This window comes from Carlito syrichta, unplaced genomic scaffold (assembly GCF_000164805.1).
Source record: "Carlito syrichta isolate Samal-C Ts95f unplaced genomic scaffold, Tarsius_syrichta-2.0.1 Scaffold315394, whole genome shotgun sequence".
NCBI classification, from domain to species: domain Eukaryota; kingdom Metazoa; phylum Chordata; class Mammalia; order Primates; family Tarsiidae; genus Carlito; species Carlito syrichta.
The window spans coordinates 41,039-63,593 of NW_007259490.1; the positions used below are offsets into that span (position 1 = coordinate 41,039).

General features: G+C 39.5%; 1 protein-coding gene across 2 annotated transcripts; it reads left to right on the plus strand.

The window, feature by feature from the left end:
- Positions 1–6,502: 6,502 nt before the first annotated feature.
- DTD2 (D-tyrosyl-tRNA deacylase 2 (putative)) lies at positions 6,503–16,294 on the plus strand. 2 transcript variants are annotated; one of them, XM_008072669.2, is made up of 3 exons: positions 6,503–6,626; positions 9,690–9,759; positions 14,803–16,294. In XM_008072669.2, the coding sequence occupies exons 1-3, from the start codon at positions 6,516–6,518 to the stop codon at positions 15,117–15,119; spliced, it is 498 nt and encodes a 165-aa protein (XP_008070860.1). In that variant the 5' UTR covers positions 6,503–6,515; the 3' UTR covers positions 15,120–16,294. The 2 variants fall into 2 exon arrangements, with proteins under 2 accessions (XP_008070860.1, XP_008070859.1); XM_008072668.2 differs by lacking the exon at positions 6,503–6,626 and adding an exon at positions 6,971–8,606.
- Positions 16,295–22,555: the final 6,261 nt, after the last annotated feature.

The window sequence follows — 22,555 nt, forward strand, 5'->3', positions numbered from 1 at the left end:
TCAATAAGGAGAGACACAGAAAGATAGAACAACCGGTTCAAAAGAGAGCTCAAATCCCTTGTAATAAAATATTCAAAATAAACCGGGCTCGGTGGCTCAGCCTGTAATCCCGCGCTTTGGGAGGCCGAGGTGAGTGAATTGCCTGAGCCCGCGGGTTCGAGACCTGCCTGTGCAACTTGGTGAGACCTCATCTCTACAATAAATTAAAAAAAAAAAAATTAGCCGGGCATGGTAGCACGCGCTGTAGTTCCAGCTTTTTGGAAGGCTGAGGCCGGATGATTGCCAGAGCCCAGCAGGTCGAGGCTGCGGTGGCCGGGAGTGGCCACTGCACTCCAGTCTGGGCCACAGAGTGAGACTCCAACTCAAAAAATATATATATTCAAAATAATCTATGTGAATACTCCTCATTTAAGGTGGTGGGTCTTAACTCCCATCCATCCCTTGTGTATGAGCTGTATTTAGTGATTTGCTTCCAAAGAGTAAATTATGAGGAAGAAGGGGTGTAACTTTACAGTGAAAAAACCTGGCAAACCTACTGTAGTTGATCAACATCAACATCAGCAGCGATAAGACAGTTGATAGCATGTACTCTTGATTCTATGTTAAGCATGGCCACTGCACTCCAGTCTGGGCGACAGAGTGAGACTCTGACTCAAAAAAAAAAAAAAAAATGGCACGTCACCTCTGTAACCTTCCTCCAAAAATTCACAACCACAGCCTAGCTATGAAAAAAAATCCAATTCTATTAGAGAAGCAACTTACAATGCACCTGGCCAGTACTCCTCAAAACTGTCAAAGTTATTAAAAACAAAAAAAGTCTGAGAAAGTGCCATAGCCTAAAGAAACAGATGACTAAATGTAATGCGGCATCCTGGTGGGATCCAGGAAAAAAATTTTAGGGAAAAACTAGTGAAGTCTAAATAAAGCACAGAATGAATTAAAGTATGGAGTGCTGGTTCCTTAGTTGTAACAAATATACCATAGTAATTTGAGGTGTTAACAACAGGGGAAATTGGTAAGGGGTATATGGAACACTGTACTGTCTTTGCAACATTTCTAAATCTATTCTAATCAAAAGCTTTAAAAAGAGAGAGAGAACTCAAGGTGCTACACATTTATAGTCAGGTAAAGAATACTGAAATGAATTTACAAATGAATGCAAAACTGGCAAAACCAGTCAATATCCACAGGGTAATAGTCAGTTGCATTCCACTAGAGATAATTTCACATTTTTTGGTTTTAAATTTTTTATTTTTATGGATATATAATAGTTGTACATGTTTATGGGGTGCATGTGATATTTTGATACAAGCATACAAAGCGTAATGATAAAAATCAGTGTAATTGGGATATCCATCACTTCAAATGTTTGATAATTTCACATTTTTCATAGATAGGAATACTTCCAAGATAGAAGTTATCTTCTGTCTCAGAGTTGTAAGACAGCCTGGTCAAAGACAGACAAATCTTATATAAACCTACAGAACCAGGCAATCTCCAGAGGCTCCAGCATTCCATTTCAAGGATATCCAGAAATCTCTTTTGCCCAATTCAAAATATTTCACAATTTTTTTTCTAAAAGGAATACAGGGCCAAAATTATAAATTTTTAAAAATCCTTCTAACAAGCTGGCCTGACTTAGCAAAAGGGCTAGCAGACATACACAAATATTCAAAAGGTCATAGAATGCATTGCTAAGTTATCACAACACTATAAACTGAAAAATAACCCAAAGATCAGGATAATTTATCAGCCTACCCTGGGGAAACCCTGCAGACTGCCAAAGACATACATCATTGCCTTAGAGTTAAAAGCATTTGCTGTATTGTTACCTAGGCAACACACTAGTAAATGGTGCAATAATAAAACAAGAATTAAAAAAGCCAGTTGAACAAATGCACAATCAATACTAAGTTTCAAACTAAAATTCCTCTCCTACCTGGCTTTACAAACTATTAATGTCAAAAAAGAAAAAAAGAAAAAGACTCAGCTATTAGGTGAGAACTATCATTTTTCCAGGCCTCATATTTTCATGATGGGGCGGAGGAGAGGGCTTCAACTGGACTGACACTCCTGGCCTCGGTCTCCACCTATGGTGAGAAGCAGCTCCAAGAAAAAATAGGTGACGGTTGTGGCTGGAAACATTTGCACTTGCGCTTCTGATTTCAGGTTCTTCTTTAAATGTTTCCTCTTTTCTCAGAGTCTTAATGCATATGGCAACCGTCTTGAAGTCAGAATTCACAAAGACTGTTCACACCTCAGTTTCAGATGCCCTGAGGAAAGCCTATCTCTTGGTGATTGTATTGGACACCCTGCAAAGTGAAATTTACGTAGGTCAAATTAGACTACCCTAAATATTCCTTAAGAAAAATTTTGGTGTGATGCACTAACAGACAGAAGTTTAATTTCAGTTTTGTTAACATTATCTGATTGACCTCAATAGATAATTGTCTTGTATTCTTAAACTAAAATAATTATTCTTTACATCTATCATCCAAAATTTAATTGTTTCATAAAATAACCTCTTGTAATTAGATCACTGAGTTTAGAAAACTGAGGGCTATATTTTACAACTAAGTTATTCTGTAAGAGATAAGATAAGCACTGATATTTTCCTCTGGCCATGGAAAGATGCTAGGAGCAGTTGTTGCCCAGGATCTTCTCCATGTGTCGTTTTTGGTCCACCTGTCCCTGTACTGCAGGTTATTCTGTGTCCCAGGAGGCCATTCTTTCTGTACTGAGTCAACCCTTACTCTCTAACTTACAGTTGAGTCCAGCCAATGGGAGACAGGGCAGACAATCAAAGATAGGAGACTGCAGTTTGACAGGGGCTGCATTTCTCTTTGGAAGGTCACGGATCCTGTCAAGTGGCTTTCCTCCGGCTACAGCTCTGGCTGGTTCTTGAAGAAAACTATTCCTTCCTCTCACCCTTTCAGAATGGTAACTGAATCCTGCTGTCATTCAAATGAACGTTCTAATTTGGCCTTTCACTTTTCAGTAAAAAGTGTAACCTCCCCCATGTGTTCCCTTGATCTCTAAATTATAGTGTCTTGGGTCAATAATAGAGAATGCCCTACTCTGCAAGCCTTTCCTTGACAGGGACTAAACTCTGAACTATCCCATTGCTCAACACTTCTCTACAGCCCAGCGAGAAAATTGATTAGAATTGGGTGACGTATACAAAGTTTATACATTAAGCCTCAGTAGAATACGACTACTAGCAATTAATCTTTGGAAGAATAGATACGTATAGTTAGGCCATATTACCTCCGAAGACTTGCTTTCATTTGGGGGTTGTATCAAGGAATTCTGATTTTATCAAAGAAGGATTTAAGAAATTGTCCTAGAAATACTACAGTTGCTACAGGGACATAGTTTACCATATTTCTCATTGTCTCCTGTGGTCAGTACTTGATGTCATAGCTCAGTGTCCTTGACAAAAATTCAGTTTTTCTCATTCCCTTGGTTCTGATCTCTCATTCACCAAGCAATATCCTGATGTCTGTGTTACTCTATCTACATAAAAAGAATATGCTGGTCATATAGATTTGGAGTATTTCTCATTGTAAATTAATAAAGAGACTTCTGAATACAATCTAGCATCCCAGGCTTAACCACAGGGGAAATGTGCTGATCGTGTCCTATGTGAGAATTTCCACTCTGTGTCACAGTAATATTTCTTATTATAAGTGACTAAATTAGTATTCTGGTTCTACCCCAATCTCATGTGTATTTGAGTTGATGTGAACCAATTTCTCAGAACCTGGTCATCTCCCTAAGCGATGAAAAAATAAATCTCTGGGCTTTGAAATGGAAGGCTAGATGAAATAAAAAGTGAAATCTAGCTTTCTCTAAGATAAAATATCTTCCTCTTCCAGTTGCATATCTGCTTATTAACATACCTCTAAATAAAGTCTCAGGTAAGAGGCTCATTTTAGAGCTAAATTTTAGGAAGAGTTCTACTTACCCCAAGAACTATGAAACCGATTATATTTCCTTTCCCTATCCTCTCCTCTTTACAATCAGGAAGCTTAGAGTCAACTTTTAGAAGTGGTTCTCAAACTTTTTCATATCTGTGAAATACTTTGCAGGCTAGAATCCAGGGCAACCAATTTGAATGAATTAAACAACGTATAGTTATTTTTATAACTCTAGATCAATTACTATATTATCTCAGATAACCTAGAATCAATTCACAATTAATTTATTGTCTATATGATCCCTTTTATGCATTGTAACTGTTTGAGAATTATTCCTGCCCAGACAATGATTTATCACATAATCACAAGGCAAAATTCTCATATTCCAGTGAACCACCATCTTCCTCTAAAGTCAACTTACTACTTTGCTTTGCCTTTCAACTTGAAGCAAATTTTGCAGCCTATAGCACCTCAACATTACATATGATGGACATAATTGTTCTATGACAAAATTAAAGTTATACATTTGTAAAAACTTCTCTGCATATTTTATCATCTTAGCACTCAAGAACCACTGTGTTATCTGTTTTTAATTTCCCCCACTGTGACTTTCTGGCATAAGTATATTTTCTTTACTTCTGGTGCTTTATTTTTATTTGTGTTTTACTATTTTACTGCATGCATGTCCTGCCTTTTAAAATTCTTTATGGATGAGACAATATGTTCAAAAAATAATGAAGAGAAATGCTTTCTCTTTGGTGCCTACTCTCTACTGCCCTCTGCAGGTAGAAATAAAGAATAATCTACTACACTATCTACAGCAAAGACCCTCACTCAGTAGAAAAAGTTTAAATTGGTAACTTTTTTTTTTTTTGGTTGGAGTCTCACTCTGTCGCCCAGACTGGAGTGCAGTGGCCGCTCCCGGCCACCGCAGCCTCGACCTGCCGGGCTCCGGCGATCCTTCCTCCTCAGACTTCCGTGTAGCCAGAATTACAGGCGCGCGCTACCACGCCCGGCTGATTTTTTGATTTATTGTAGAGATGAGGTCTCGCTTGCCCAGGCGGGTCTCGAACCCGCAGGCTCAGGCAATCCACTCACCTCAGCCTCCCAAAGGCGCGAGATTACAGACTGAGCCACCGAGCCCGGCTAATTGGTGACTTTTGAGAGGCTAATTATTACTATCCAAGCTCCATCAATTCACAAGAAGCCTTTTCCAAATTGCCAAAGCCCCCTCGCTGTGAAAAGATCTCTGGGAACCATGTACCCCATTTTCAACAGACCTCCCTATCTCCTGCACCCATATACAAATGGACAGCAAAATTCTCGTATTTGGGGTTATATCTAAGGGTCTCTAATGTCGAAGTTTCTTCCAGACCCGTAAAATTTGAGTGTGGGAGAGAAAGAGAGAGAGAGAGAGAAAAGAGACTCAGTAGTTATGACTTAAACGTTAAGAAATTCAGCTTGCCTGTGCTTTGCAGAAAAATGTGAACAAATGTTGGAACCCCTGCAATGCAGCAATCAGAGACGATGTGCGACTTTGCTTTTGTTTTTACTAAAAGTGTAAGGCTAGCTGCAAGATAACCAGCAAATAAGCAGCTTCAATTTTGCGTTCAAAGGACCGCTGATTATGCATGGATTATTTTCTTTAGTCACACTACTTTGTATGGGTAGCAACACTGTCAGTGACGTCATCTTCCTACTCAACAGACCCGAATGTATAGGCATATTGTGCCAACTGAGCCCAAATCAATGACCTGGGTAACGCAATCAGGGCAACACTATTATTCCTCGTCTAAATCCTCCAATCCCATAAAAAAAATAAATACTGATCTGATGCATGATCAAGGAATACGCTACATGGGAAAGAAAATCAAGTCCTTGTTTGAGTTGTATTTACATCCCAATATATACTCACAGAAAATGCATCACAATGCATTTTTTATGTGTTTTTAAATTGGTAGCAGGTTAAATAACTTATTCATGATCACACTTTCTTGGATAAGAATATTTTTAGCGAGGATATTTTCTAAAGAATGATCTGCAAGTATGTATTCACCTAGCATACCAAACCTTTTCACAACTGTGGAATCAGAATGATTTGTAGCATTCTTGATAGAGGAGGCGGCATTGCCTTATTGGTGGGGGTAAGGAAAAATGTGAAAGATGTGTGTAACTTTTAGTTCCATCTCCGCTTGCTTTATGGTTGGAGTCATTCCGTTTACTTATCTTTATAATGGGCATAATGGGGACTTAAATTAGGTTTTAAAACTTTCAACAGCTGGAGACTAAGCTTTCAGAGGTTAAAAATGTTTCTACAAAAGGAGCGTAGGAAAGAGGTCCAATGAGACTCTTCCCTCGTTTAAAAGAAAGCAATGGGCACCTTCGACAGAGCTGGGAAGGGGCTGCGGAGGCGCTTAGGGCTACCCGGTTTTCCAAGACCGCACATCCGGGACACCCGAGAGTCAGGCAGAGGCCCCGCCCACCGAGGGGGCGGGGCTACGGACGCCGGGCTCGGTCCTTCGGGCCTGCGCGCCGGGGGTTGGGCCTGCGCGGCGCGCGGCCTGGACGTGACGGAGCGCGGGGCGGGCTCCAGCCATGGCTGACGACGACCGGACACCTCAGGTCCGCGCGCTGCTGCAGCAGTACCTGCACTCCTGGCTACAGGTTCACCAAGCCGAGGTAGACCCCGCGGACCAGTGGGTGGAGGTATCGCCAACCTGGCGGTCCTCGTCAGCCCCCGGCGTGCAGGGATGGTTCTTCCTGCTTTGTGTCCGTGACTCGTCCCCGTCCCCCTCGCGTCTCAGTGACACGTCCCCCTTCAGTGTCCCTCTGGGCCAAGCGGGCAGGCCGGCTGGCGCCGGGCCAGACATCCCGCGAAGCCGCCCGCCGCCGCCGCACACGCCGGCCTGCCCGGCTTCGATTGTCTGGTCGGCCCGGCACCACGGTTCCCAGCGCCAGCCCTAGGCCCCGCGGCGTGTCTCGCCGCCTGGGGGCCCCGCGGGGATGTGAACCTCTTCTCGCCGCCTGCCCACCCGAGCTCCGTAGACTTGAGGCCTGACTGTCGCAGACCCTTGCAACTCGCGGCCTTGCTGGCCTGTAGAGGTCAGGTTTGCTGCAGGGGTGCGAGAACTGCTTTGACTGGTGCCCCGGGTCGCCTCGAATCCCCCCTTAGGTTGACTGTAGCTTGGTCTTGGCGTGGAGATGAGATCTCCCAAGAAACAACTCTCTTTCAAGAAGCTCTCTTAAAAACTTGACTTGTTTCCAACTGATAAACAAAGACCATTACTTTCATAATACTGTTGCTTTGTTATCGAACACATTTCCTGCAAAGAATTTTAAGAATTGACGTCGAGTTGCCTCTGCTTGCATACAGACTTGCTTTTAAGACAGCCTGCCGCCTACTCCATACAAAAGCAGATTTTTAAGACAGCCTGCCGCCTACTCCATACAAAAGCAAATGAAATGTTCTTTAATGCCTCTGACATATTTTTGCAGTATTTTGAAATGGAAGAAAAAAAATTCATAATCAAGACTTTTGGAGGTATTCAAACTTTAATGTAGCAAAATCTTTTTTTTTTTTTAATCATCATCTGCAAAAACAGCTCTCTTGAGGCACCACAAAATCTTACTCTTTTTTTTTTTGCTGAATTGGGTCCCAGATCTAACATTACTTAGCACAATCCTAGTTAATATTTTGAATACTACTCATGTGTGGGTGATTCCTATTAAATCAGAATCTTACCCTGTGCTAATTTGGAAATATAAGCATAAAAAATTCCTGTATTCTCACCTTCCCCTTTTCTCCGAAATTTATTTTCCTTATTTCTAATTTTTGTTAGGCCTTTTCGTTGAGGTCTTGATTTATCTTCCATATTTGAAATATTATTCTTTTTATATTTCCTATCCTATCTAAATAATTACCTATTTTTATAGTTGCCTCCTGACACTATAAATTCCAAACCATTAATCATTTCGTTTCCTTCCATGCTGCTTTAGCTTCTTTATGTTCTTCCTGCCACATCTCCTTATACAGAGTCACAGATATTTTATTACAGCCTTCCAAACTATCAGTTTGTGTTTATAAACTTTAAAAGCTGTTTTTAAAGGCTTTCTCTTTCACGCCTTCACACCACTAATTTTGTCTAAAGAGCTGACAAGTGATTTAGATGGTGAGAAAATATAAATTCTTTCCACTCTCTTATGCCTTCTCTATCGTGTTCTGTTATTAAAAAGTTTTTGTTATTTTAGTTACAGTGTTTGAATTGTCAAAAGATTTGAAGGTTACTTTCTTTACTTGTTCACTTAGAACTTTGCTATCACCGATTAATGTTTTTCTTTCTGGGAAGTGAATTTTTAAAATTATATTGAGAATTATCTGCACTTTCCTCTATATTTGTAATGTTTTATACAAAAGCTACAAGGAAAGTGGTCTTGACTTAAAGACAGGACTCTGTAGGTCATAAATGAAAAGAAAATCTCTTAATGAGGAGCTACTGTGGCTAACTGGAAAGAAGAAATGTCTATTTCTGCAAATAGTTTTTAAAAAGCACTTAATTCTGACATTGCAAGTGTCCGAATATGAATATGCTTCAGATTTTGGCTCATGCTGAAAACAATACCAGTGGAGAGGCCTACGACTGTAGTGCAGACAGCTGTTATCATTCAACTTGCCAGTTCCTTACTATGGTATGTATTGGAGGCCTTTGCCTAATGTTTCAGTAGCATAATAGCACTTTTTTAAAATGACTTTTTTCCAGGTAAGTCAAGTGTGAGTGCAGAGTTGCATTTACGTTTACATAGAGAACTATTTGGATGACACTTGAAGAGTCTGGAAAATATAGGTATTAATGCAATCAGCAACAGATAAATTGAGTTCCCTGTCATGTACAAAACAGTCTGTAAAGTGCTTTGGAAATTAAAATGTGAAGTAAATGGTGCCTCTGCCCTTAAATTTATTTTTACATACTCAATTAACAACCATTTATGTAGCACTTACTATGAACCAGGCACTGTTTTAAGCACTTTACCAATATTAACTCACTTAATCTTAATAGCTCCAGCAGTCAATGAGGTTAATGTGTAGAATCAAAAACCTGATGATTCACTCATCAGAATCGAAATCATTTAGTGTCTTTATTCTATATAGTCTCCTAAAAGAGCTAAGGAATAAATATCCAAGTCATTATGTAAAATAAACAAGTTTTGTATTTCTGATAACAACCAACCATTTAGTGTAGAACTTACCATCATAAATGTAATTTCTAAGGTTGAATCGTGCTTATTTAAAGCATTAATAACAACAAAAAATGAGTGTACAGTTTCCTGGAGTTTATAAAAATAGAATCAGTCTCTTATTTTCATTACCTGAAAGTAAATGGATTAGGGAGAATAAAAAGTGATGATGTCAAATGACATCAGTCACACTGTTGCTTATATCCATCAGCTATATCTGGTATAATGTGAATTCATTTGGTATTGAATAAATGGGTCCCCGCAAACTGAGAAAGAGGCTAGTTGACAGTCCTAATAATTTTGATTAGAAGTAAATGTTTGAAGGCATAACTTGTCACTGCTCTTGGCTATACTTTAAACTTAATTTTGGAATAAATAATAACTGAGGTGATTGAAACTTTAAGAATATTTTCTCACATATTTAAGAAAGCAAATTTATTATGAAACTTACTTCTCTTTGCTTTTAACCTCTGTGTAACAGTTGTGAATTGTATTCATTTAGCTCTAATCTGAGTTTACTTTGGTGATTTCTCATAGGTTCAGAGAGGATTAGTGATCTACGTGTGCTTTTTCAAGGGAGCTGATAAAGAACTTCTTCACAAAATGGGTTCGTGTTTGATTGGGGTTTTTTGTTTTCTTTTTTTAAGTATGAGGAAAAAACAGCAGTAGACAAATGAACCAGAAGGGGCAAGAAACACAATCTTTTTTTTCCCTTTTATTTTTTAGTTAACATGTAATGTACAGATTTATGGGTTACAGGGTGATATTTCAGTATATGTAAGCAATGTATAATGATCAAATCAGAGTAATTGGCATATTTATCACTTCAAAAGTGTATCCGTTTTCTGTTGTGGACATTTAAAATCCTCTCTTCTAGCTTTTTGAAAATATACAATAAATTATAGCTAACCATATTCACTGTACAGTGCAGCAGAACACCAGAACTCATTCTTCCTATCTAGCTGTAATTTTGTATCTGTTAACCAATCTCCATTCTAAGAAGCACAGTCTTAAATTGTGCTGATACATAAATTATTAACTACTTAATTCCGTCTGGTGTTGGCTTTAGCTACTTGCCTATTTCAAAGTTTAAAGTAAGCAAGTATGGTAGAATTATTTTAAAACATCTGTAGCATTTTATAGATTGATTTAGAAGAGTGTACACACATACACACAGTACACTTCAGCCAAGAATACAGAAGCTTGTTGGAAGCAGGGTGGCTACATGAGAAGAAACAGATGCTGCATTTCTTAATATAGTTTCCCTTAGCCCCCCTGAGTCCCTAACAGAAGCAGTAGATGGCATTGTATGTACAAAGTATGGGTCCTGTCAAACCTGGACAACTCAAACTTACATCAATATTTTGGAAGAATTTGTACTGACCATTTGTGCACTTCCTTGTAGAAAATATGTATAAATTTAAGGTTCTCTTGGTTCTTGAACCAAACTCCGTGTCATCACAGCCACACCTCCTGCAAAGACATGGAAAGCAGAGTCATTATTCAGGGATCGCTGAACAATAATTTGCCTGCAGCTTTCTAGTGTCCTGGACAGACCAAACACTGTATATTCTTTGTGATAATTTTATAGGTTCACATATACCCAATCAAATCACGTTCCATCTCAAGGCAGAAGTTAAGAGAAAAAAAAATGGAGCTATCCCTAAGGTTGGGGACAAGTTATATTCTCCTTTTTAGTAAAGGATAGCACCCATTTGTTGGATTGATAAGAAATACAATTTATACAAATGGGAGTTGAAGCTTAACGAAATTAACCTAAAAGAGCTTCAAGGGCAAATAGGCCAATAAGTAATAGCTTGGACAGTAAAGCTGCTAGAGGGAGTTTTATGCTGATATATCAAACACATTGGACAACTTTGTCTCAAAGGATTAAAACTAGACTTAAGAAGGGACTATGATAGATGAGACTGGAAAGCCAATAACTGTAATAGTTTGAAATTTGAATCCAGCAGATAATAAGGAGGCTTCGACAGGTTTATGAAGATAATGTAATGAGGGCTCCTATTATAGAGGATAATTTGTCACGTCTCACTGCTGCAGTGTTAAACATTTTGTCCACTTTCCTAAGTTAATATTTTGCCTCGCTAATATCTTCATTGGCCATAAAAAATACAATAGAAATCTTCAAAAACAGGAAGAAAACTTTTGACATTCTGGCTTAAAATTGACTTCCTAAAGTTGTCTCATAGAGTCTAGATGGGTCTTAGTCATAATAGGATGAAATGAGCCCACCAAATCCAAGCTGCATGTTTTATAGCATTTAAATTCTGTGTGTTTCCATGTATGTCTTTGTGAGTTCACTTTAAATATATGCATAAGATTGTGAACCGCCAGGCTCGGTGGCTCAGCCTGTAATCCCACGCCTTTGGGAGGCTGAGGTGAGTGGATTGCCTGAACCCGCGGGTTCGAGACCCGCCTGGGCAACTTGGCGAGACCTCATCTCTATCAAAAAATCAGCCGGGCATGGTAGCGCGCGCCTGTAATTCCAGCTACTTGGAAGGCTGAGTGGAAGGATCGCCGGAGCCCTGCAGGTTGAGGCTGCGGTGGCCGGGAGCGGCCACTGCACTCCAGTCTGGGTGACAGAGTGAGACTCCAACTCAAAAAAAAGAAAAAAAGATTGTGGTGAACTAAAAACACTGAGGAGGTCCACCTTAACTCTTTTAGTGAGTTGTCTAACACAGAGCTTTAATAGATCGTGATTCTTGGTAAAGGAGTATATGACTCTAAGATTGACATTTTGTTGGTTTGAGTTTTAGGCAAAATAAGCCCATCTATTATTAATAGTGTTCGCTTGTATTTCCCTCTATTCCAGTAGGCAAAGTAAGTCAATGTGGTGGGATTCTCTTAAATCCCACCTCATACTTATTACAGGGACTCAGATATTTCTAATCAAATCACATATCCCTTTGGGAATGTAACAACATAGAAATGTTAGAATCTTTCTCTTATTCATTTTCAGTATTACTGGACTGAGGTCCAGGAACCTGTCAAAACTTCCCATCATGTCGTTAGAGATTCATGATTGATAACCTGTCTTAGGATCTTCAAGTTTCCAATGAGCCATTAATTTACTATCTCATTTTAATTCTCCCTACTGGTATTTGCATTTGTATTTATCTCCATACTGATACTTTTATACTAGTAGCATTAACTGAATTCACAGTTACAGCCAGTAGAGGGAGATATGTGGAAGTATTAGTTAGATAGTGATTTCCATTGGAATAACGTGCTCTAGAGTGTTAAATTTCCTTAGATGCTGTCAATAAAGACTGTTGCTATAGCAAAGTCTTATTTGCAATGGAGAAAATGATATATTTTAAAATAAATGTTAGCTAAGTGATTATTGATGATTCTTACTGCATAGCTTCGGAATTGATTTGTGTGCTCACTTTGGCAGGTTGTTTTGTTTTATTTTGTTTTTTTGTGAGTTGGAGTCACACTCTGTTGCTCAGACTGGAGTGCAGTGGCATGCTCATGGCCACCGTAGCCTCTATCTGCTGGGCTTTGGTGATCCTTCTGCCTCAACCTTCCAAGTAGCTGGAACTACAGGCACGTGCCACCATGCCCTGCTAATTTTTTTTTTTTTTTTTTGAGTTGGAGTCTCACTCCGTCACCCAGACTGGAGTGCAGTGGCCGTTCCCGGCCACCGCAGCCTCGACCTGCTGGGCTCCAGCGATCCTTCTGCCTCAGCCTTCCAAGTAGCCGGAACTACAGACATGCGCTACCAAGCCCGGCTGATTTTTTGATTTATTGTAGAGATGAGATCTTGCTGCCCAGGCGGGTCTCAAACCCATGGGCTCAAGCAATCCACTCACCTCAGCCTCCCAAAGGTGTGGGATTACAGGCTGAGCCACCGAGCCCGGCTTAATTTTTTTTATTTATTGTAGAGATGAGTTCTCTCCAAGTTGCCCAGGCTGGTCTCGAGCCCCTGGGCACAGGCAATCCTCTCACCTGGGCCCCCAAACTGCTGGGATTATAGGCATGAGCCACCGTGCCCGGCCAGCAGGTTTTTACCAGATTAATTCCAGGATTTGTAGAGTGGGGCAACCATACTGAAGTGTTATTCATATTTACTATATACTCTCTAATAACTGAAACCATTACTACCCCAACAGAAAGCATGCCTTTTGGAGCCTCATTTTTGGGCAGGAGCTTGTATGGACTATTCTACCATTTGCCCTCTCAGCACTGTTCTCTGCAAGCAGAAGTTGTTTATACCTTTATAAAGGTCAGGAGACTTTATATTAGACACTTACTTTGCTTATTTTTTTATGGTGGTTTTAACACTCCTTAGCTATAAATCTCAGTGCTATAAAAATAACACCACCATGTTTCCTTATAATGTATATGAAGAAGTACCCGATAGCTCTATATCTTTTTATTTACTTTTTCAGTTGTAACAATGCAACAATGCATTTCTGGTGATTCTTGCTTTCACCTTTACTCTTCTCCCATGGATTATATTTGTAAAGTACATTAAGGTTATTAAACTACAGTCAATTGGTTTATAATGGAATCAAACCAATAAACTTTGTCTCAGCTTAAAATGCTTGGCAACTAAGTTTAAAATAATAAGTTCACTTAAAAAAATTATTTCATGTAAAAACTGATTATTTGCTTTATTTTTAATTTTATTTATTTATTTTTGTTTTAAAGATGTGGGGTACAATTTAGGATTACATATACAAGTGGTCATCTTACAGGTAAAGTTTGGGCCTTCCTTTGGTCGCCCCTTTGCCTGGTTTGAGATCAGGTACCCTTATTGATGTTGTCTCCCCCCACCCCCCAACCTCCTCCCCAGCAGTATCCTGCTACTGCCAATCCCTTTCTTTTAGTATTATGGTAAATGTTCAGGGTCTACTTATGAGTGAGAACATGTGGAAGTACACTAAAATTTTTATTTACTGTTCTGTTATAAAGCAGAATTTGGTTTGAGGAGGATTTATTATTCTTCCAGTGAGATTTGTTTATGAAAATATAAGGAGCCGGGCTCGGTGGCTCAGCCTGTAATCCCGTGCCTTTGGAGGCTGAGATGAGTGGATTGCCTGAGCCCCCCGGGTTCAAGACCCGCCTGGGCAGGGAGACCTCATCTCTACAATAAATCAAAAAATCAGCCGGGCGTGGTAGCGCATGCCTGTAACTCCGGCTACTTGGAAGGCTGAGGTGGAAGGATCGCCGGAGCCCAGCAGGTCAAGGCTGCAGTGGCCGGAAGTGGCCACTGCACTCCAGTCTGGGCGACAGAGTGAGACTCCAACTCAAAAAAAAAGAAAGAAAGAAAATATAAGGAACAAGGACACACAGTCTTTTCATGTAGTTCCCCAAGGCAACAATATTTGAGATTCCAGTATACAGGTAATTCTTTAGACCTTTCTGGATGGACGTATTGTTCAATGATCTTAACTGCCAAGTCAGACTTAAAATATCTTGCCATTTTCTGCATGAAATTTGCCTTATTTTTCATGCTTACGTTATTTAGCTTAGTGAAGCAAGTTTTCACCTCTAAATAGAGACTTTGGGGTAGAAGTATGAGCTGACAAAGTTTTAAATGTGAGATTTGCTGACTAACTAAAAAATTGATGGTTTTCTTTGTTTTTGACTTCAAAATGTTTTGCCTTTCTTCCCCACCCAGTTAATACACTGTTAAATGTGAAATTAAATGAAACAGAAAATGGCAAGCATGTTTCTATACTGGATTTGCCTGGTGACATTCTTATCATCCCTCAAGCCACCCTTGGTGGGAGAGTAAAAGGAAGAAACATGCAGTATCACTCTAACTCTGGAAAAGAAGAAGGGTTAGAACTTTATTCTCAATTTGTGACTTTATGTGAAAAAGAATTAGCTGCTAACAGCAAGTATGCTGAAGCTGGGGTTGTAGTGGAACATGGCACTTATGGGAACAGACAGGTGTTAAAGCTGGACACCAATGGACCATACACATTTAATTGAGTTTTGAAAATTATAAAATAGTTTCTACAGCTGTTTTCTGAACCAAAATGATCTGAACTATAATTAGAGTTTGTTCCTTTTCATCCTGAATACACTAATCTGCAGTATTTTTAGACAAAATCCTGGTTCCTTACATAACTCTGCAACCTGCCAACTGAATGACATTGCCAAGTCACCTGAACTCTGGATCTCAGTCACCTTTTTTCCTACTTTCCTCTGCCTTTCCTCTCGAAAATCTGAAAAATATTGTCCATTCACTTCATAGTCATTAAGGAATTGTATTTAAAGGTTTACATATATTTTAAGTATTTTGCAGTGAAGAAATTTGTGCAATCAAGAAAAATACATTTCTCATACCTTCAAATTTGCATAGTATGTAATAAAAATAACTTTGTATTAAAATTTAGTAAAATTCAGTAAATTAAGTAATTTAGTAAATTTAGTAAAGTTACAAACCAATTGTAACTTTATCAGTTTTGTTTTACTATTGTGCATATTTTGAATGAAAGAATGTAATCCATCATTCCTTTTAATAGTATCTATGAAAATGTAATATAGAAGTGTTATTGTTATTATATTACTTTCCAAGGACATCCAAATGCTTTACATTATTTTAAGACTCTTGAGCTGATATGAAAACAAGGTATAGGGGTTTAAAAGCTGTTTTTATTAAACATACCTATACAGATAGGTTAATGTTCCGTTTCTCAATTTTTACTAAAGCCATGTATGTCTCATGTTCTGTCTTTGGTTTTTAAGGAATTGTTTCATGAAATTACTGTTCATAAGTTTTTTAGGAAGCTCCTTCCCTGTTGAATTAGATTGCTATAAAAGGAAGAAAAGGGACACTTTCTACAAGAATAGTTTAAAAACAAATGTACTTATTTATTTTAATATTTTCTGCTTGATGATTTGGAGCCAGCATCAGTTTTTCTGTCAGTTTATGGTATGGACTGGATATTTGTGCCCCTCCCCCAAATGTATATGCTGAAGCCCTTATCCTCAATGTAATGGTATTTGGAGATAGGGCCTTTGGGAGGTTATTATGGCCATATGAAGTCATGAGGACAGAGCCCTTATGATGTGATTAGTGCCCTTAAAAAGAGGCTAGCCGGGCTCGGTGGCTCAGCCTGTAATCCCGCACCTTTGGGAGGCTGAGGTGAGTGGATTGCCTGAACCCACGGGTTCGAGACCTGCCTGGGCAGCGAGACCTCATCTCTACAGTAAATCAAAAAATCAGCTGGACGTGGTAGCGCATGCCTGTAATTCTGGCTATTCAGAAGGCTGAGGCGGAAGGATCGCCGGAGCCCAGCAGGCGAGTCTGCGGTGGCCGGGAGCGGCCACTGCACTCCAGTCTGGGCGACCAAGTGAGACTCCAACTCAAAAAAAAAAAAAGAGGCACAGGCTGAGTATGGTAGCTCACGCCTCTAATCCCAGCACTTTGGGAGGTGGAGGCAAGAGTATTGCCTGAGCCCAGGGGTTTGAGACCAGCCTGGGCAACTTGGTGAGACCTCGCCTCTGCAATAAATCAAAAAATTAACCAGGCATGGTGGTGCATGCCTGTCTTTCCAGCTACTTGGAAGGCTGAGGTGGAAGGATCACCTGAGCTCAGCAGGTTGAGGTTGTGGTGGCCGTGAGTGTGCCACTGTACTCCCGCCTGAGTGACAGTGAAACTCCAACTCAAAAAAAAAAAAAATTAAAAGACACCAGAGAGCTTGTTCTCTCTCCCTCCACCAACGTCCCACCTGAGGACACAGCAAGAAGATGTCTGTCTACCAGCCAAGAAGAGAGTCATCACCAGGAGTTGACCATGCTGACACCTTGATCTTGAACATCTAGCCTCAAGAACTGTGAGAAAGTAAATTCCTGTTGTTCAAGCTACCCACTCTTTGGTATTTTGTTATGGCAGCCCACGCTTACAAAGATAGTGATATAAGATAGACTGGTAGTAGGGTAAATGTTTTAAAGGCAAGAGTGGAAGGTAATACAGGAAATTGAAAGGATAATAAGTCAATAAGAGATAATATTCAGTTTCTGCGAACTCCTCTGACATGGGATTTTGAAGGGTGTTTTTTAAGAGAGAAAACCAAATAATATTTCGAATTACCAAATAGGTGAAGAAATTAGCTTAAATAATCATCCTAAGTAGCTGCTGAAAATTCCTTTGTGTCTTATAATTTCTTTAGGTCTATGTTCCTAAATTTTTTATTATCACAAACAAAATCCTATTTCCTCTATACCCTTCCTGTACTATTCTATTTTGAAACTTGAGAATCAATAACTGGCTTGATAATGAGCTCACTGTCCTTAACGTTTACTGTATTGATTTGTGACACACTTATTGAAATGTAATAAACTATTCATAAACTTGCAAACTCCAGTGGTCGCAAAGCTTCTTCAGAAAGGTGTGCATGTTTTTCAAAAAGATTATGTTACCTATTTAAGATCATTTTGATTTTACATCTAAGTGAAATGCTGACTCACAGCCCTAGATTGCTGTTTTATATTTCAAGCAATCCTCCTTTTAAAATGTGTTTGAGGTACTTGTGGAGAAGAGCACTTTCAATACATGAAGGGTTATTAAGCAAAGGTGATGGCCAAGTTTGCATAATTTCTAGGGAGACTACAACAAGGGAAAGGTAAGAGTAATAATGGATATGAAAATAACTACACATTGGCTTTCTGTAGCTCTTCTGGCCTAAGGTCCTCAAAAAAACTTTCAATAGATATTTTATCTTCACAGTATATGTAAAATGAGGATAGCACTGTGCAAAGATAATACTTAATAATATTCCCAAGGTCACACAACAGGAAGGAATAATTTTTATCATCTCGACTTTATTGCAGTGGGTCATTCAAAATTGAAATTGATTTTGATAAAGGCTTAACATCTCTCCGTGTCTATCACTTGAGAAAGAATAGCCAGTAAGTTGGTTTACTTTTTACTAGGTGCAGGTAGGGTTGCACTTAATGTAGGTGTCTTATTTTATCTCAACTTAGAAACCTGGAACTAATTATAGAAAACACTTGTATAAGACACAATGGATATGATTTTAATATATAAAGGAAAATCAAATACACTTTGCCATCCCTTTATTCAAGTCAAAAGAGGGCATGCCATTTATGAATAATACCTGTACTAATGATTGTTGACTCCATAATTAATTTATCAAATATCAGTATCAAATACTGTAGAATCCTATGCCACTTGTTTTAGATAATAAGAACTTACATAGGTGTTATAAGAGAACAATGTAATGTCAGATTTTTACTGTCTGTGATTAACATTGTAGAGGACCTGAATTATGTTATAGCTGAATATATAGCCAAAAAAAAAAAACCTGCCACAATGCAACTCCAATGTATTTAGAAGTGTTTCATGCCAGGCATGGTGGCTCACGCCTATAATCCCAGCACTTTGGGAGGTGAAAGTGAGAAGATTGCCTGAACCCAGAGGTTCGAGACCAGCCTGGGCAACTTGGTGAGACTTCATCTCTACAATAAATCAAAAAATAAGCCTGGCATGATGGCCCATGCCTGTAGTTCCAGCTACTTGGAAGACTGAGGTAGAAGGATTGCCTGAGCCCAGCAGGTTGAGACTGCAGTGACCATGAGTGTCTCACTCCACTCCAGTCTGGGAGACTGACCAACTCAAAAAAAAAAAGTGTTTCTCCTATTAATTTATTGGAATAAGACTAGTTTCTGAAAGGGGAGAACTAGAAAAGTAACATTTTCATTTTGAAGCCACTCCTTGGTGATGACTTTAAAAATTTTATCGTCTCCTAATTATTCTCCCTACCTCCTGTTTCTCCTATGTCTAATCCTTTTCTGCAGACCATCTCCAAGGTAATGTTCCTAGAACATGTCTTTCTCTGTGATATTCTACTGCTTAGAAACTTTTATAACTCCTCTTTATCTACAGGACAAAGTCTTCTGAGGTTGGCATCAACGCTTTCCATATTCCTTAGGAGTGAGTAAAATCACTCAGGGAGAACTGTAGAGAACTAAAGTCAGAATCTTAAGAAATAGCTTGTAAAGAAAGGGCATGGTATGAGGGGCCGGAGGAAACCATGAGATTTCAGAGTGGCATTTAAGCAAAGATACGAGGGATGCACACACACAAAACAATTATTTTTGGGAACGGGATTATTTTGTAATACAGGCTTCCCCGCAAGGTAAGTCTAGGAACCCATTGGCATCAGTATACCAGCTAGCATTGTTGTGAGAGACTGCTTTCGGCTTCAGTGAATTTTTTTTTTGGAGATTGTTTCAACGCATTTGCCTTTTCATGGTGGGTGATTTTCAAGTGCACTGAGTGTGCTTGCCAAGTGTTCGTTTTTTGACCAAAAACGGCATGACTCCCTTGTCCCACCCTCCCTATTCAACCTATCTCACCCCAAGCAATTTTTTGTTGGTTTCCCTGATGAAAAAAGTCCTCAAAGGGAACCGTTTTGCTAATGTGGAAGAAGTGAAAAAATAACAGAAGTACTAAAAGGCATCAAAATGTATGAGTTTCAAAACTCTTAAGCCATGGAAAAAGTGTCTCAATAGGGGTGGTGTATTGCATCAAATGAAGAGTACTTTGTAGGTGACTGAAGTTTAAACACGCAAGTTTGACACTCAGCTTTCCCATAGACTGTGTATGTTACTCTATGGGAAATGTATAAGTAAATTCTGGGTATTTTTGAGTCCTCATATTTTCTTTTTTTTTCTTTGAGTTGGAGTCTCACTCTGTCGCCCAGACTGGAGTGCAGTGGCCGCTCCCGGCCACTGCAGCCTCGACCTGCCGGGCTCCGGCGATCCTTCCGCCTCAGCCTTCTCAGTAGCCGGAACTACAGGCACGCGCTACCACGCCCTGCTGATTTTTTTATTTTATTGTAGAGATGAGGTCTTGCCTGCCCAGGCAGGTCTCGAACCCGCGGGCTTGGCAATCCACTCACCTCAGCTTCCCAAAGGCGTGGCAGTACAGGCTGAGCCACCAAGCCCAGCTTGAGTCTTCATATTTTCAAGATGTAAACAGTGACGAAGTCGGTGCTGAAGAAAAATTAGTTGACACAAGGGCTGAGGAGAGACCACTGGGCCTACCAGTTGGGTGTTTCCAGAGCCTATGGGGTATTTACAATAATTAATAGTAGGCATTATTAATCTTTTGATCTTTTGTCCTGTGGCAGAGTGTCTCAAAGTGTGTCAGTGTACCAGAATCACCTGTGGAGCCTGTTAAAATGTAGTTTTCTGGTACGATCCAAAACATACTAAATCATATTCTCAGGAGTCCAGATCTGTCTAGTACCAGTCTTCCCCCAGGTGATCCTTGTGTACACTGGAATTTCAGAACCTCTGTTATTGAGAATTCTAAGAAAAGAATGATTCATTTTTCTTTTTTTTTTTTTTGAGTTGGAGTCTCACTCTGTCACCCAGACTGGAGTGCAGTGGCCGCTCCTGGCCACCGCAGCCTTGACCTGCTGGGGGCTCCGGCGATCCTTCCACCTCGGCCTTCCAAGTAGCTGGTACTACAGGCACGTGCTATCACACCTGGCTTATTGATTGATTGATTGATTGATTGTAGAGACAAGGGCTCACCAAGTTGTCCAGGCTGGTCTCAAACCCCTGAACTCAGGCAATCCTCTCACCTCGGCCTTCCAAAGTGCTGGGATTACAGACTTGAGCCACCACACCCAGCCATACTACTCTTGATACTTGTGATGTCTTTATGAGATTGAGTACTTTGTCTTTAATTTTTTAGTATATGTCTTGCCTACAAAAGTATAAGTAATATTGGGCAGAGACCGTATAATGATGGGCAGGCATAGTGCAGTATAAACTTTTTATCTCCCACAGTACTTCCATAGTGCTGTACCTGTTGTCTATATTTAGTAATTCTCAGTAGATATTACACCACTACTTCACACAGGCTTCTTTGTTGTTAAGGACTAAAGAGATGATGGAGGTGCAAGAAACAAGTTTAAAACAGCTATACTTTGCATTAATACAATAGATAACACCAGAAAAGTTGGAGATACATTTTCTTAAGGTTCACTCTATAGAATCTTTCTAATATAGAATGACTATGTAAGAGCTCTGTGCCTAAAAAAGTGTACTAAAAGCAAATTTCTCTTATACAGAAAGGAAAAACTATTTCCTTAAGAAAACGTATCTTTGACTTTCATAAAACTTTTTGTGAAACAAATAGTGTCTTAATTTGTTTACAAATATGAATTTTGATGGCAACAAGCTTTTTTAAAACCCCTCTATAATCACAAAATGAAGCAGTTCTGTGGAATACATAACAAATAGCCAACTTTGAGATAAATATGATCTTGTTTTGTTTTACTGTATTTTTCCGTATGAGTGAATTCATTCCACTGGGTTAGTCAGCATTTTTCTCTTAAGAAGCTTAATAGAATGTGACCTATTACATCAGTCCTTTATCTGAATGTGAAAAGAATTTATGTAGAGAACACACCACACCCTGTGTAACAGTATTTGAGAACCATTAGCTGTTACTGCTATAAGCATTTGGGGTTGGGAAAGTAATTGTGGGCTTTGTTTTGAGGGGAAGGTATGGAGTTTTTTAAGGGAACATCTGACCATATTAGCAAAAATGTAATCCTTAGCTCCAACTTTGAGATATTGTTTACTTAAGTTTTGTACTCATTTAGACTGAGGCACACTCTATTCCTGACATTTTTTTAATTTACTTTTTATCCCCAAGGATAAAAAACATGATCATCTTCAAAGTTTACTTTGCTCAGTGCCTGGATTATATTTTCACCTGATTACAATCTTGTAGTCCTCAAGGTTTTTATTTCATTTCATTGTATACATTCTTGCCTTTCCTTTTTTTTTTTTTTTTTTTTTGAGTTGGAGTCTCACTCTGTCACCCAGACTGGAGTACAGTGGCCGCCACCTCAGCCTTCCAAGTAGCTGGAACTACAAGCGCGTGCTACCATGCCCAGCTGATTTTTTATTTATTGTAGAGATGAGGTCTGACCAAGTTGCCCAGGCAGGTCCCAAACCCGCGGGCTCAGGCAATCCACTCACCTCAGCCTCCCAAGGCGCGGGATTACAGGCTGAGCAACCGAGCCCGGCTCATTCTTGCCTTTTCTAACCCAAATGTTGAAAGTGTTCTTCCAACATTTGCTTAACATTCCATCACGGATAGTTGCTCTCCAGTTAAAGGTTATAGTCTTTAGTATCTGCAGGTCAGCAGTGGAGCTGGAGGCTGTGTGAAATAGTTTAAAATAATACCACTAGCCCCAAAGAATTTACTGTCTAGTAGGGGACATGTTAGACACAGATATGCACTATGTAGTATGTGGTCTATGATGTCTGGACGATGCTCTCAACTAGCTGTAGAATAGCAGTGTAAGGAGAAGACGCTTAATGGCTGGGGTCGTAAATTTCTGCTTTAAAAAAAGACAAGACAACTTGAGCCA